The sequence below is a fragment of the Colletes latitarsis genome, chromosome 14, assembly GCF_051014445.1.
Source record: "Colletes latitarsis isolate SP2378_abdomen chromosome 14, iyColLati1, whole genome shotgun sequence".
NCBI lineage: Eukaryota > Metazoa > Arthropoda > Insecta > Hymenoptera > Colletidae > Colletes > Colletes latitarsis.
In genome coordinates this window covers 22,721,228-22,737,271 of record NC_135147.1, presented here as the reverse complement: position 1 = coordinate 22,737,271, position 16,044 = coordinate 22,721,228, and the positions used below count along the sequence as shown (strand labels likewise).

The following is a 16,044-nucleotide window of genomic DNA, read 5'->3' as shown; positions in this document are numbered from 1 at the left end:
AAAGAAGCCTAGGCTGTGTTGACATCCCCACTCTACAGGTTCTACTGTTCTACTGCTGAACTACGCATGCGTGCTGGGCACTAGAGTGGGGATGTCAACGGAGCCTTCTTTTCACGTAAGCACTATACAATTTACGAAAGGATGTGTCGTCGAGTAGATGACAGAGTTTACCTATTTTGGATGTCAACTGATGATTCTGTAAGTCAGATGCTTTTTACTTAGATATCTTTTAAATTGCAATCATTCGTCTCTCTGTTTATCGAACGACCACCTCAGTTATGGAGTAACAATTATGGAATGTTCAGTAACGAACCAGGTAAGACCCCATCGGGACAGCATCCAAAGTACGACAGAGTACAGTTCTCCGTATTGATAACTCCGCATCCTTCGAAGTTTGGTCCGATGGCGGCCGAGACGTTGTCAGGGCAGCATCCGTAGGTCGAGTTCGCGCAATCCTCCAGGACAGCGGTCGTAGTTTCGTATTCCTCCGTGATAGGAGTGACAGAAGTAATCTCCTCCTCGCAACCTGCAAGCATCGAATTAATTATGCAAAGTTTCCCAATTTCGATATCGACGACTAATTCCTCGAGCATCGGCGAACGATCTTGACCGTACCCTCTCCGTCTGGCCCGGCAGCTGCCTTGATTCCATCCGGACAGCACCCGAATTCGGTGACGTTACAGCAGCCCAGATTGTCCTTCCCGCTGGCCGCGGTTTCGTTGTCCGGACAACATCCGAACCTGAGACATTTAAACGAAAAATATTCGTAGAAACATCCACTGGTATTTGTAGCCATTAATTATTTCCAAATAATGGATGTTCGTGTTATCTAAAAGAATGATGAGATAAATAATGTTGAGACTGACTCTGAATCGACGCATGGTTTCGTGCATCCCTCCATATCGTTGCCCTCAGAGGGGGTGACTCCATCGGGACAGCAGCCGAACAGCGTTTCGTCGCAGTGAGACTCTGGGCATCCTTGGTTGTCCGCACCGGTGGCTGGCGATACGCCATCAGGGCAGCAACCATACTTGGTCTCGTTGCAAGTGTGTGGAGTAGGGCAACCCTGACCGAACGGACCCTCGGCTGCAGTGATTCCGTCGTAACAACAACCGTACGGTTTGGTTTTGCAGCTCTTCTTCTTGGGGATCTTGCACACGCGGTGCTTGCGCGTCGTTCCTTCTGGACTGATAGTCGTCCAGATGTCGAAAACTGAAACGAAAATATAATATCGAACCCCTCAAATTGTCCACGAAGACGAAACTTTGTCTTTGGATAATTGGAATCGTGCAATTTATTTTACAATATTAAAATATTGATCACTGCAGACTCACTGCTCGATTTCTCGGTCATCTCGGACTCCTCTTCCTCCGTGGATGTCGTCAGTCCGGACACAGTGGTGTCCGTCGCCCCGGACACGGTTGTTTCGCCCGATTCAGTGGTTGCACCAGACTCTGTCGTCTCTCCAGACTCTGTCGTGGCTCCAGATTCTGTGGTTTCTCCAGACTCGGTTGTTGCTCCCGATTCCGTGGTCTCTCCAGACACTGTTGTCCCTTCAGTTGTTGTTTCGCCCGATTCGGTGGTCTGACCAGACTCGGTTGTCATACCAGACTCAGTAGTTTCACCAGATTCGGTTGTCATACCAGACTCGGTAGTTTGACCAGACTCTGTGGTCATTCCAGCTTCAGTGGTCTGTCCAGACTCGGTAGTTTCACCAGATTCAGTAGTCATGCCAGACTCGGTAGTCATACCAGACTCGGTAGTTTGACCAGATTCGGTTGTCATACCAGACTCAGTAGTTTGACCAGACTCGGTAGTTTGACCAGACTCGGTAGTTTGACCAGACTCTGTGGTCATTCCAGCTTCAGTAGTCTGTCCAGACTCGGTAGTTGCCCCAGACTCGGTAGTTTCGGTGGCTTCCGTCGGTCCAGACTCGGTGGACCCCTCTGTAACCGAGACTTCTGTCGTCATTGTTGGTTCTGTAGCACCTGATTCTGTAGTTTCACCCGACACCGTCGATCCTCCCTCCGTTGTTTCACCGGATACGTCGGAGGTCGTGGACGTCTCGACAGTGGTTCCGGCTATGGTCGACTCTTCTGTCACATTGGAATATTTGAATTTAACTTTCTGAGACACCTTGACAGTGGGTTTAATTTTAATGTACGCTAACCTGACGACGCGCTCTCGTCCGTAGATTTACTTTCGGATTCGGACGTAGTCGGGGCAGATTCTGTGGACTCTGTGGAACTAGTCACTTCCGTTTCCGCGGATTCCGTAGTTTCTCCTGAAACTGGAGTGACCTCTGTCTCCGAAGAGACTGTGGTTTCCGGCGACTCGGACGTCGGGCCGCTCGAGTCCGGAGTTTCCGATTCCATAGTTTCTTCCGTCGCTCCAGACTCGGTCACTTCCGTTTCTAATCGTGTAAATGTATCTTTTACGTTTTCTAAGCCTTGCATCGTTAATCCCAAGAACACCCACGTTGCTAAGTATACTTAATGACGAGTGTTTTAAAGCAAAGTCTATTTAAAATTTAATCAATTAGCTTACCGCCCGATACAGTGCTTCCTTCCGTCACCGATTCAGCGGTCCAAGTTTCGGACGAATCTTTGGTCGATCCGTCGCCGGTTTCGTCCGTAGCGCCAGATTCCGTGACTTCGGTGGGTTCCGTGATTCCGGACACCGTCGTGAAGTCTCCAGGATCCTCCGATCCACTGCCATCGAATATAGTCTCGAATCCCACCACCTCGGACTCTGTGTAGAAATGCTCGTAGTAGGTGCCGCTTCCCTCGACTTTATCCCAGGGCGTTATGTCGCCCCTGGTGTAAGCAGCATCGCCTTGCATCTTCTCGTACACGTCGCTGGTGAACGATTCAGCATCCGGCGAGCTTAGGGGAGTGGCCTCGGTCAGGTCGACCATTTTACTAGATTTCTCATCCTGAACAGAAAATGCATAAAACGAGGCGTCGTCGAGCAAGTGATAATTTCTATATCTCATAGAGAACTCTGGGTACATTTAAAATCGTACAAATTATTTGTTTCGGAATCGTGTAGCTTCAGTTTTTAATAAATAGCGTAGGAAATGTGAGGAACTGGAATTCGTTTGTTACTTTGTTAGAAATTGGTTCGTTTCTAGCGCAGCGAGCACCTTTATTTGCAAGTTTGCCTGAAATCAGATGTGAAACTTTCGCGCGACAGGGGAGACCTGATTCCATTTACATGAAAATGGCGCGAAACGTAACGCCGGGACAAGGAATTACGAAACGAGACGATTCGCGACGTTTGATTAACTGTGACCCAGTTTCACTTACGCCTGGTGCGAGGCTGGACGAGACGGTTACGAAGTCCTCGTCCTCGTACACTTCGCATTCATCATCCTCCTCGGCCAGATCCTTGATCTTCTCCGACTCGACCGGTATCACCTCGTCTGAAAATAGATTTTAATCCATCCCGTCTCTCATAAACTCTGACTCGAACGAACAAACTCTTCGCGAGCCCTCGATCCCGAGAAAATCGAATCCGTGTCTGTTCAAGCTCGATTAGACAAATTGCATACTTCCGTATAAAAAAGTTTCATAAGATTCTTCCTCGTATTATTAGACAAATGAATATTTCATTTCAACTTTCTCACTCGTTGTACGTAATATATTTAATTAGGAAACTACCCTTAAGTCAGTTAATCGAAACTATGATCCAACTTTAGTGCTGGTCCATTCCCCCGATCGATTATCAAATTAATACTCCCCGAATGAACTCCAACAGCCGGGCGTTAGATCGATACAGTACCTTCCTCGCACGGTTGCTTGTTGCAATCCTCGGACCCGAACATGATCGCGCTGGAGTCGCAGTTCTTCACAGGGGCCGTAACGTTGTCCTTCATGCAAATCACCTTGCGGATCATGGTGCCTCCGCCGCACGGTTTCGAACACTGGAACACGGTAAGGTGATTAATGGAAGAAATTTGAGGCGCACGGTTCTTGCCTCGGCTCGGTGCAAAAGCCGTCGAAGATGATATTGAATTTCTTAACCGACCGAGGGAACGCGGCACGGCGTATTTCTCGCGGATGCAAATAATCTCTACGGAGCAAGGACTGTTCAGGAAATATCAAACACCGTAATTCCTTTTCTTCTCAGATTTCGATGCCAATTACGAGCACGTTTTGTTGGTCACGAGACCAGGCGAGCGGTAGCTGAAATTTATTTCACCGAGCGTCCCAGTAATCGTTAGACGACCAGGAAGAACGCGATCAACGCAATGCTTTAAGTGGAATTGAATTATTTTATTTAATATTGATTTTTATCAAATTGATAAATAGAAATCGACATAAAGCATTTAAAAACTAATGAATAAAATAAATTTTCCAATAATTACATTGAAATATATCAAACAATTATTAATTTAATCTTACAGCGGTTAAGGAGTTTTCTGTGACACCCTCGAAAATTTTATTTTCATTTTTTGAGGTACGTACATTTAAGAATGCACTTGTTTCAATTTTTGAAGAGTTTCGAGTATTATTTCGACTACACAACTACGCAAATTCTTATTTTTGAATAATTATTTCTAGAAACCGAAGAATGAAAGTTCTCGTCAGGTTCTTCCTACTATCAGTTAAAATTGATCTCATCTGCGTTCACCGCGAACCGTCGTTTTCCTGGAAAGGGACATTAAAGCGTTGACTGACGGGGACACGTTACCTTGCTCCATGGACCAGCGAACCATTCACCTTTGCACTCTTCTTCGGCGGTGCAGTTCTTCGTGTCGTTGAATTTCTTGCTGGCGTCGCATTTTTCAACTGGCACTTTCTTCACCGTTTCGTCGTCGAACGTGCCGCAGAACACTTTGCGCGTCTGCACACCGGAACCACATTTCGCCGAACACTGTTGGGCAAACATAACCGCGCCTTAAATATGATTTTATACAATAACGATATGTCTTCTACAATCCTATAGAATCTCTTTCAAATATTAAACAAATAGTCTATATAAAAGCTTGAAAATCTCTGTTCCTATATCCCTACAAAAATTATTGCATGTACCGAATCTTTCTACTCTGAGCACAGAAATCCAAAAATTAGTCTCGTAACGAATATCGATGCTTCACTTACGGAACTCCACTGACTGCTGAACCACAGGAACTCGCATTCCTTGGTGCTTTCGCACGTTTGCACCAGTTTGGGCTTCTTCTCCGAGTCGCATTTGTCGTCGGGATAAACGGTGCCATCTTGCGTGGCGCACTGAGCCGTCCTCGTCTCCTGAGTGAGTCCACATTTGTCGTCGCACTGAAATCAGCCAACAGACCCGAACGATAATCGTAAAAAAATACACGGCGAAGCAACAAATGGGTCACTTTTTCATTTGGACGTTTCGCGATACGCGTCGCGTCGTTCTCTTAATATTACTCGCCAAAATGTTTCCGCGAGGCGCGAAACCGCGAGGCTTCCTAATATTTTACGAGGACGAATGGGCATTTGGGTGCCATTGTATGACAAATTGCGAACTTACACCACTCCAATCCGACGTGACCCAGTCGAGGCCGGCGCAAGGTCTCAGTTCGCAAGGCATTTCACGCTCCGGAACCTCTTCTTCGCAAGCTCCGTCCTCCAGCACTTGAATTTTCCCCTCCACCTTCTTGTAACACGTCACTTTCCTCGTTTTCTTCCCAGGTCCGCACAGATGATCGCACTGTCCAACAATTTCGTTCGTTTTTTTATCGAAATACAATCCCGACACATCGGCGTACAGTATTCCCTCGCTTATTGACCGCGATTTGGGTCTGCGCTTAGTTATTTGCAACGGACAGATAGAAATTTTGTCCCCAGGAGTAGTCGAATCATTGCAATGTTATTTGATTCTAATAACTTACGATAGTGATGGGAATGCTACTCATAATTTATATAATTATAATGGTTCTTTTTTCGAGGTATTATCGAAAGTTCTAAAATTTGATACAATTATCGATGGAATCGAGTTTTACCGGTTTCCAAGGTCCTATGTGGAACTGTGGGCACTCGACCTCTCTGTTGCATTCTTGGCTAGTGGGCCCTTTGGGTCCCACACTGTCCAGACACTGACTGTCGTCCACCACCGAGGCAATCCCACCGGTGATGATCTGCTCGCATTTGATCTCTCTGCTCTGTTCACCTTTCTCGCCGCAGTGTTTGCTGCAAGGGCCCCACTCGCCCTCCATCCACACAGGTGGACATGGTTCCTGGCCACAGCCCTGTGTGTCAACTGGTTCCATCAGCGGATCGCAGAGGGACTCGTCCACCGGTTGGCTGTCCCTTCTTCGCACGCAGGCCACACGTCTCGACTGATAACCTTCGAAGCCAAGACATTGTCAAAGATCTCTACTCCAAATCTTCCACGTTAAGCGTAGGATTTAAAATGGAATATTTCGTAAAAAACGGACGAAAGTTTAAGCGTTCGAAAGTGGCGAGTAAATTAATACACGTGGATCTCGTTGGTTGTCTTTTGTGTATCGAAAACCCCGATAATGGAACGCGCGATATTTGCAAAATGATCCGTTCCACGTAAGCTAAAAGGAAAGCATGTCAACTAATAAATATATCCGAGCGGTCGAAGCTTCCGGTCGCTTGCAAATTATCCTATCGCATTTAGAACCGATAGCTCGGAGCTGCACGGCCTATCAGATTATTAATCACATTTACTGTGTGTTTAGGTAACGATATTAATGTCGGAAATGCTACCTCCGCCGCAAGTCGCGCTGCAGCTTGAAAATTCGTCGGTTATCCAGGTGTAGCTGTCAGCGTCGGTCTGATGGGAGAATTTCTTCGGCATACTGTACTCGTAATGGACGCCCACGTTGTGGTCTTGATAAAGTAACTGCGAACAACCACGTTCGAAAATGTTTGCTAGCCAGAGTAATAAAAATAACAATACACCAATTATAAATCGTAATTCGAGGGGTACACGAAAGCACGAATCTGAAAACGATGGTATTTTTCAGGAGATTTCAAAATTCTATCTTAAACTCACATTTCATTACAGTCCCAACAATATTTCATAGTATCCTAACTTTGATGTGTAATTTTTATATAAATATTCTTCCATAAGAAATGCAATTTTCTGCGCTTCTCCTTTGGTTCCCTGGTTCCATGGCTCGTAATAACAATAATTGTAACAATCTGTTGGTTGAGACGCGGCCACTTACCACCACGTAAATTGCTTCATACGTCGGTCCCAAGGCGGTAATGATGTCGGGCGCCGAGAAACCTTGCGGATCTCTTGAATAATGGAATATGGTTCCAACGAATTTCAGGCTTCGTGGAAAGTCTATCCTCCAGTTCCCGTTCAGGTAATAGTGGCCAGTCGTGTTTCTAATGGCTACGGGAATAAATCTGGTTAAAGTACCGGCAGTGGACCGCCCTGTCAGTTTCTGGCTCGATAACAACAATCCGAGCAACCGATCGCTTTCGCAACATTCGGGTTCACTGACCTAAGTAATTGTTCGATGGTTCCATCTCCCTCACTACTATGTTCGTTGCTCCTTTTGGTATCAGCAAGATGTCGATGTACCCTGCGGAAGAGTCGCTTACAAAATTTACCGTGAAATATTAAAACGCAGTTGCATATATCCGGGGGAGAGTCGAGATGCAGTAATAAGGGGGGCAACTTTTATTTAATCGTCAGCCACGCGAGTCAAAGAATCATTCAAAATACTCGATTTTGTTTCACATATCCGGGCTAACAATTGCTTCACTAATGCAAATGGAATCGAGTAAACGTCTGTTCGGTTAGAGTAATAATCTTCGTATTGGTTTCTCGTTATGATTATCGATAATTTGTTAATGGACAACGTACCGACTTGGAGATCATCGGTATCGAATAAACCGGAGATCGTGTTGCAATCGGAACCGTTGCCGCCGCACTCCCTGCAAGCGTCTTCTTGGACGGTGCTTCCCAGCATCATATCGCAACCAACGTGCTGGCAATCAAAGCGAATTACCATTGATTCGTCGATCGATATCGCAATTTACTTTATAGAACTCTTTATAGCGTCCATAAGAGGACTGGGACTACTTATCGAAGGTTTCTTTATTCAAACATTTCATCCCTTCGAGGATTAAAATTTTGAGTTAATATAATATCTTAATGATGTAATCGCAAAGGTCAAGAAGGATGAAAATTTTCTGTTATTTTAATAAATTGTTCCAGCACTCTATAATTATCGTAGGGGCAAAATGGCGCGGACAATGGCCACCGAGGCGATTCCGTCGCAATGGATCGTGAGATCGTTAACTCACCATACATTTCCCTTCGACGCAAACATCGTTTTTCTCAGGTTCGCACGGCGTGCCGTCGATCACCGACGCCTTGTGCCTGTAGAAGAAACGCTCGCCGCGTGGCATGCAATTCAATTCGCACTTGTTCGGTCCGCCGGTGTAAGGGATCCAACTGCGATAGAGCAAACGATTTTGCGCGATTAGTTTCGCCGCGAGACGTTCGAACCGGCGATCCGATAATCGCTATCGCCGATAGAACGATTTCTTTCCTCGTTTGTCACCCCCGAGGGAAAATTCTTGACGTTCGAATGGAACGCGTGTTTCGTCCATTCGCTCCTTCCCTAATCAATACTCTATAACCGATTTTCTTTTGATAGGTTAGATTAAATTCACTAAAGCAACACCAAATCTCGGTGCTTGCTTGGAGTAAATATATTAGAAATATTTCAATTTAATTTAAAAGCGACCATTGGGTATCATCGAAAATCCGAGTACTCGTCGAGCACAATGTAGACGATAAATCACGTTCGTGACATGCCCAAGAACCATTTTCGATACTCACTCATAATAAATTCCCTCGAACGGAACTCTGTTGTACGCGGCGCACTGCTCCAACCGGAAGTCCTTCGCGTCTTCGGGGCACTCCTGAACAAAGAAGCAGAAAAGTGGACGTTGAGATGGCTCTAGAACTTTCGACATCCGTACACATCGTGCAGACTCCATAATAAACGTAAAAGAAAGCTGACAAACTCTGCACAAACGCGCATCTGCTCCACGATGAATGCTCGCAAGCATGTTTGGCGCGACCGGGAAGACAAACTTAATTACCTCGATGCTCGACTCGTTAATAGAAAAGTCCAGTCGTCGGGCGATATCTCGCGTCCCCGAAATAAAAAAAATAAAAAAAAAAAATACGCCGGTTTTACGCGTCGACGCTCGCGAGTGTTCGGGGTAAATTGGAACGTGGGTCTCAGCGCTAATTACTGGGTCGCGAACCAACTCCACGTGGACGGAAAAAACCACGGCGAAAGCGCTCGAAAAGCTAGCGCGTTCGCGGACCCAAGTGGCCCGTGTCGTGCATTTCTTTCTTCCCCTTTTTCGTACGCGCGAGTGCATTTCGCCACACGTGTTCCTACGCGAGAGTCGGAAATAAATTGTGCCCGCGGGGAGGGGCCCTCCTTCATGAAGAATTATGCTCGCCGGAGAGAGACATCGACGAAGATTGGAAATTGGATGTGTCTCCGCCGCAGCCCGAGGGTGGCTCGAACAACATCGAGATGCGTCACGGATACTCGTGAATTTAATAGATCGTGCTCACGGACGTCATTAATTCACATTCGGACCGTTTTTGACACTAAACGACCCCTCTGTTTATTTTTTGCTCGAGGATTTCATTCGCTAGACGAAACACTGGGTAGGCAATTAAAATTTTTTCGTCGGAAATTGTGGGTAACGTTCAGGAATATTAAAACAAGTAGAAATGACGCGCGATGGTCAGACGGTTCTGGCAATTAAACATTGCCTACGAAGTAGCTTGAACAATAAACCGATTCGAGGTCATAAATCGGGGGCTTTCTCGACACGTACGTTCCCTAACATCTTGATGGAAATCTCTAGACTCGCGAGACAGTTTCCGTTATTCAATTCCGATCTCTATTTAACTTTCCTCAACCTGTTCCGATCCAATTCCGAGTCTATTTTCGCGTCCCCGATCCACTGTCTTCAAATCTGCGTCAATGAGAACACGAAAAACCTACATATATCTTCCCAAATTGAATCGAACCGATTGGAACCATAAGATTTCCTCAACTATTACGAAAGCGTAATGTTTGATTTAAACTCGTGAAATATGTAAATAATTGCTCTCCGTTAGCTTCGCGACATCACGATCGATCGGAAACGTTTCGCCAGGGGTTGTACTCGAACAAGAGGACACGCACCAGTATCCTTTACGAAACAACTCTACCTGTCCCGAATCGAAGAATCCCCGGATCGTAAAAAGGGTTAACAAGCTACGCGACAAGAGCGGAATAATAAAAGGGATTCATCACGCTCAATTAATCAAACCACCCCCATTCGTTGGCCGTAACAACACAGAGACGGGAACGTAATTTCCCTCGCATCGATCCGGTGACCAAACAAGCAAACACCGTACCAATACTTCGGATGATATCACGCAGACCGAATTCAACCCCTAACGCGATCCTGGAGGCAAATATCCATCGTCGCCACGTTATTTCGCTTACCGATGCTCCGGTCCCAGAAATTCGATGGTACAGATCACAAAAACTACGGTAAAAAATCATTGGGACTCCACGGTGGATCGTTGGAAAAATCGGGTCGTTTCTTGAGGTCGCTGGATTCCATCTTCGAACGAACATTTCTATCGGGGCGGAATTAAGTATTCTATGTAAGGGGTTGGTATTTATTCTGAGAACGTTTGATGAGTAAAAATAGTGTAGGAATGGATGTGCGAATGTTTATTATTGCAGAACGAGTTGAGCAAATCGAGAGAGAGAGGGTTCTTGTGAGTCTTTGAGAGAGTTTTAGTGAACGTTGTATACCGTGCGTTGGACTTCATTTTTTTGTGTTACATAATAAACTTCACTGCTGATAAAAAGCCTCTAAATTAATGTATTACCTCGATATCCATCCACGAGGGATTTACATAAAATAATTCCTACAATAGTGAGCTTTTGAAGACCAGAGAAACGAGATATACGATTGCATCTAGATTTCTTATGAGTTAAACTAGTAATAGAGTAAATTAAGCTGTTGGAGCTACGCAGTTAGCTTTGTATATGAAAAATAATCGTTTTAAAAGTGAAAAAAATGGTGTAAATTGCCGTTACGGACAAAGTTGCAGTCTTCCTTGTCGGATATTTAATTTTCAAGGCCCCGCGGCGCGGCGGAAAATTTAATTACCGCGTATTCCTGACTGGCCCGATCGGGGTGTGTGTATGCAACGTCGATAAATCGAGCGGAGGTAGAAAAGGAAGGAGAGTCTCCCAGCGGGACCGGGTACCACGCGCGAGGATACGCCTGCAGGATTTATGACGTAAGATTTCTTGCGAGGACACACCGCGGGGCGGAAGGAGGGTTGAGCGGACCCGACGGGAAACGGGGCTGTTCGCTGACCGCAAAAAAACCGAAAAAATTCCAACGCGACCACCGAAACGATGCTAGAAGGAGGGAGGGAGGTGGATGAGAAACGTTGCCGGGCCGCGTGATTTATGGCGGGCCGCTTTTCCATCGGGCTGCGAACCCCGCGATTGACCTTGACGCTTATTCAAATCGATGGCTCGCCAGATATCGTTTCGGGGTCACCGAGATATCTCGCGGCGTCCACGGAGGTCCATTGTTTTCGGCTTGATTTGTCCTGGCCGAATGGGAGGATAGCAAAGCGGAGATCGATGAGGATCCATGACGAGCTGGGCTAAAACGAAAACTATGCCATGGAACGGCTTAAGATTTACCTTTAGAAAATTTCATGGATGATCGAAGGGTGTGTTTTCATTTCTCGACGTATTTTTTTACTACTTTGTGCTGTAATTTTTACTCAGAATACGTTGAGATATTAGTAAGACTTGAACTCCTGGATGAAACGATCGATACCGATATTTTGCAAACGTCTATTACGAATTAAAGTTAAATACACATGATTAAAATGACTTTAAACAGTTCTGGATATATGTTACAACAGGATATTCTCGATGAGAAATAAAACGATTAAAATGACTTTAAACAGTTCTGGATGTATGCTATAATATACATGCAGGATGTCCTGGATGAGAAATAAAAAGTTGTTTTTCGATGTAATTGGGATCTCGAATCAAGGGATGGATAAAAGTTGCTGAAAACGACTCGTAATTAACGGTGGGCCTCGTTAAAGAAATCCGTCTTCCACCAGCCCCTTCGATCCCGTTTATTTCGTCCGCTGTCTGGCTACTCGTCGAGGGTTTCATCCCGCCGGCGAAACCGAAGTCTCCCGAGAGTTTCTACCGTTCAATAATCTCTGTTTAGCCGGCGGGCATTGTTACTAATTACGAAATCTCGAGACAAAGGGACGGGAACAATGAGCTGTGTTCGCCGGAATTTTTGCAACGGCGCGCAATTCGCGCTGAAACGGATCTCCTCGTTTGATTCCAAAGTGGCTGCCCGCGGTACTCGGTCGTTCAACCCACGGAATATTCTTGAGAAACGGCGTCGGGGATATTATATTGTCAACGTGGTGCCCGTTGCCTCTCGTTTCGAGATTGAAAGCCGTAAAGTAACGTTCTGGCGAAGTGAAGCTTCTTAGGATCGCCATTCATCGTTTTTGGGTCTCGTTCGCATTAAAGGATTCCCGCCAATTTCTTCTTACGAAAGTAGAGTACCGTATTTTATACTTGGACAGTTGGCAGTCTAAGTATGCTCGGTTTGCTTCTATACGATTCCTCGGATGAATAGTGAGATCTTCAATCTCGGGTCTCGGGGAATTAAATAAACTTTAACTCTCTGTATGCAGGGTGTTCGACCACCTCTGGAAAAAGATTTGAATGGGAGATTCTAGAGGTGAAAATAAGACGAAAATTAAGAACACCAATTTGTTGGTTGAGGCTTCGTTAAAAAGTTATTAATATTTAAAGTTCCATACAGACCGTAAAATTTTTCGGCGAAAAAAAAATTTCAAATCATTCTGAAAAAATTATTTTTAGCTAGGGCGGTTAATTACAATCATTTTTGGTCATTACACATACCCCCGAATCCCTACGCATTTTCGAGAAAAAAATTCTTTACCGAAAATATAATGTCTGGTCATGAATACCTGAATTCCCTGAAGTTTCATGCGTATGTTTAAAACATCATAACTTCTAAACCGATTGGAGGATTTTAATGTTTCAAAATGCAAAGGACGCGTATTTTGGTGAAGAATATGTAGAAATCCTAAGAATATTGAAAAAGTTGGTCCTCAACCCCGTAAAGTGAGAAAAACCCCATAAAAGTGGTCCAATTTTCAAACGACCATAACTCTGACAATTTTTCCGTAGGTCGTCAAACAAATTTATTAAAAATCAAATACGAATTTTTAAGAAAAATCGACAAGGGTTAGCTGTTGAAATTTGCTAGAATACTTGTTATCTAGGATTGGATATCGACTGCTTTTGGCGGATCGGTAATCGATATCTACGAACAAGAGTTTCGTTTAGCACGTTGCCGTAACGAAGTTAATACTTCGCGTGTCGATGCCGCATAATGGCCGGTCGTTCATAAATTTTAGCATCTCCGACAGTGCACCACTGCAGTATCGCTCGAGCAGCTCATATTGTTGCGCTCGAGGACCATTAAAGGACCCCTAAGCTACGCAGGATTTTCGACGGACCCTCCGTGTCCTAACGAGCTCTCGCGACGATAAAAGATCCACCTGCTCGCGAAAACAACTTTTTCCCCCATTTTCTTGCAATTGACGATCGAAAAATCGAGGACACTAACTGTTATTACCGAAATAAAGATTAGTTATACAACATGAATTTATATATTCTCGACTAAAAAATGATTTTAAGTGCAAATAAAAATCTAACTTGCATCCATTGGTTTTCTCGAACTTTCGTGTCTCGATCCCTTCGCGATAGAAGCTTCACTTCGACGCAAGAAGACGCGAGAATTATTTAACCGAGCCGATTTACCAGAAAAGTGACTCGAAACGAGATAGAAATAATTTTATAGGGGCTACGTGACTTTCAGGAATACATTTTCGCCATGGATCCGGTCGTATGAAGAAACAGCGAGGGCGAACGGAAATGGTTCTGTTCTGGAAGTAGTTCTACGTTCTACGTGGGTTAGATCGAATGTTCGTGACTCGGGTAAATTAAATTAAAGACGAGGGGTCGGTGGTTCGATTGATAGAAACCGTGTACGGTGAACATCGATGGGACGCAACTTCAATTACGAACGAGGGAGGGAAGAAGAAAGGATCCGGTGGACCGTGTGCGTCGCAAATTAATTTTTAATATCGAACTCCCGGAGCAATCTGTTTTTTCGAGCGTCGAAAAAGTGTTCCGTACGATCATCGAAATCAATTAAGAGCCATAATGATTCCGGTCGGAAATGCGAGGAATTTCAGGGATGAAAGGAGCACGGTCCAATCGATACAGGAACATTTTTATTAAATATTTAACGTTCGCAGAATGTTGGGAATGTTTAAGTATCGGATAACTTTACCCCTTCTGTGTTGCATTCAACGATAATAATTCCAGAATTGCGTCCACCGTGCACTTAATGTCTCGCTGTTAGAAAAGAAACTTCATCGAAGCCTGCAGTTGACGACCTTTCGGTTATTCACAGGGAGATTCAAAATACGTATCATGAAATTCTGCTCCTCAGAATTAATAAAAGAATAATTATGTTTCTCCTTCGTGGGGGTGAAATAAATTCCATCGTGTTGATATCAATTTTACCATAAGTGATGTAATTGTAGTGTCGAAGATCGACTTAGAGAAATATGTGAAATAATATATCAAACGAAACCTGAAAGTTTCACGATAAATTACGACCAGTTTAAATTAATTTCGTTAGATAGTTTCTAATTGGACACGAGTTAAAATGAATATCACGTAGGAACATCTTTGTTGGCGTAATATAGTCTCTCAAATTTGGAGAAACACACAGAAAATACATGAATGGGAATTGTGTGTCAATGTGCTCAGATTTTGAAAAGGTTTGTTCCTGTATACTAGTGAATCATGGTTACGTATTCTACACGCTATTGACCGTACCCAATTTAGAGGAGCTATATGGAGGCCCGGAGAGAATGCCCTTGAATAGAATTTAGATTCACTGATCAGAATTTTGAATGAAGGTTTCACCAATGGTCAGGGAATTCGTATCACACGAACTAATAACATTTCCATCGTTAGAATGAAATTTATAATAAAAATGAATTTCACTACCATCGTGAACATTGTTAATAACAAAGTCAAATAGACTTGTTTAGCTAGTAAATAATACACAGAAAATATTCTAAAACGTTCCTAGCTTTTTCTTCCAAGAACTCGAGGAATCCATTTTGATAAATTCCAAACCTAATAAACTTACACAACTCACATTTATTTTTCCCTATTTCGAGTTTCCCTAATTTTCTAAAATTCGCCTAAATGCCACAGCTTTTGGATCTCCCCGTACGCGAGTGTTTGCGATTGCAGCCTCGAGGTACTGCGGTTTCAGCTTCAACATTGTTTCGAAACCCACCCCCAGAGTATACTCGAACAGGATTCCGCGAAAGACGATCTCCTCTTCCTCGATAAAGTTTTAATCCCCCGTTGTGATCAATGGCGTCGATCGAACGAAAGGTTCGCGAATATTGTCGCGTTTCCTATATATCTACCTGTACGCGGAATTTTACAGCGTCCCCGTGACCTCGTAAACTCCATCCGCTTCGAACACAACGGCGGGCATGGTTCCAGGAACCGATTGCTTGCCAGAGGCCGTTTAACCCTTTGTTTCGCCCCGATTATTAATCGACGATTCCACTTTATTTCCACGACGTCAGTCTCTGCTGGCGCTGAACGCGTCACCCGCAGAAACCGCGCGTTTGCACGCCATTTTTTACTTCGCACCGCCGTGAAAGAATTTTATTCTCGGTCCGGGTAAATGCACGAAGAAAATCGAAAACGGAATAACCGAGCAATATAAATTCTCACGATGAAATATAATTTTAGAGATTCAGACCTCATGGTATAATAAATAGAAATGTTAAAAAACCAATAAAACCAACGATTAAAATTATTTTGAAATATTCAAACTTCGTACGAAGTAATGAAAA

General features: G+C 44.3%; 1 protein-coding gene across 4 annotated transcripts in view; it reads right to left on the bottom strand.

The window, feature by feature from the left end:
* Ppn (proteoglycan-like sulfated glycoprotein papilin) overlaps positions 1–16,044 on the bottom strand; it is a 123,031-nt gene that overhangs the window by 12,888 nt on the left and 94,099 nt on the right. For all 4 annotated transcript variants that reach the window (XM_076782505.1, XM_076782504.1, XM_076782507.1 and 1 more), the window contains exons 5-22: positions 8,806–8,888; positions 8,265–8,415; positions 7,822–7,945; positions 7,457–7,537; positions 7,172–7,344; positions 6,708–6,843; positions 5,975–6,318; positions 5,503–5,682; positions 5,106–5,279; positions 4,696–4,878; positions 3,784–3,925; positions 3,309–3,424; positions 2,548–2,935; positions 2,171–2,413; positions 1,335–2,096; positions 867–1,212; positions 616–740; positions 314–526 (exon numbers count right to left, since the gene is read on the bottom strand). In XM_076782505.1, coding sequence (XP_076638620.1) covers positions 314–526; positions 616–740; positions 867–1,212; positions 1,335–2,096; positions 2,171–2,413; positions 2,548–2,935; positions 3,309–3,424; positions 3,784–3,925; positions 4,696–4,878; positions 5,106–5,279; positions 5,503–5,682; positions 5,975–6,318; positions 6,708–6,843; positions 7,172–7,344; positions 7,457–7,537; positions 7,822–7,945; positions 8,265–8,415; positions 8,806–8,888 — 3,964 coding nt within the window. The remainder of the gene's footprint in view (positions 1–313; positions 527–615; positions 741–866; positions 1,213–1,334; positions 2,097–2,170; positions 2,414–2,547; positions 2,936–3,308; positions 3,425–3,783; positions 3,926–4,695; positions 4,879–5,105; positions 5,280–5,502; positions 5,683–5,974; positions 6,319–6,707; positions 6,844–7,171; positions 7,345–7,456; positions 7,538–7,821; positions 7,946–8,264; positions 8,416–8,805; positions 8,889–16,044) is intronic.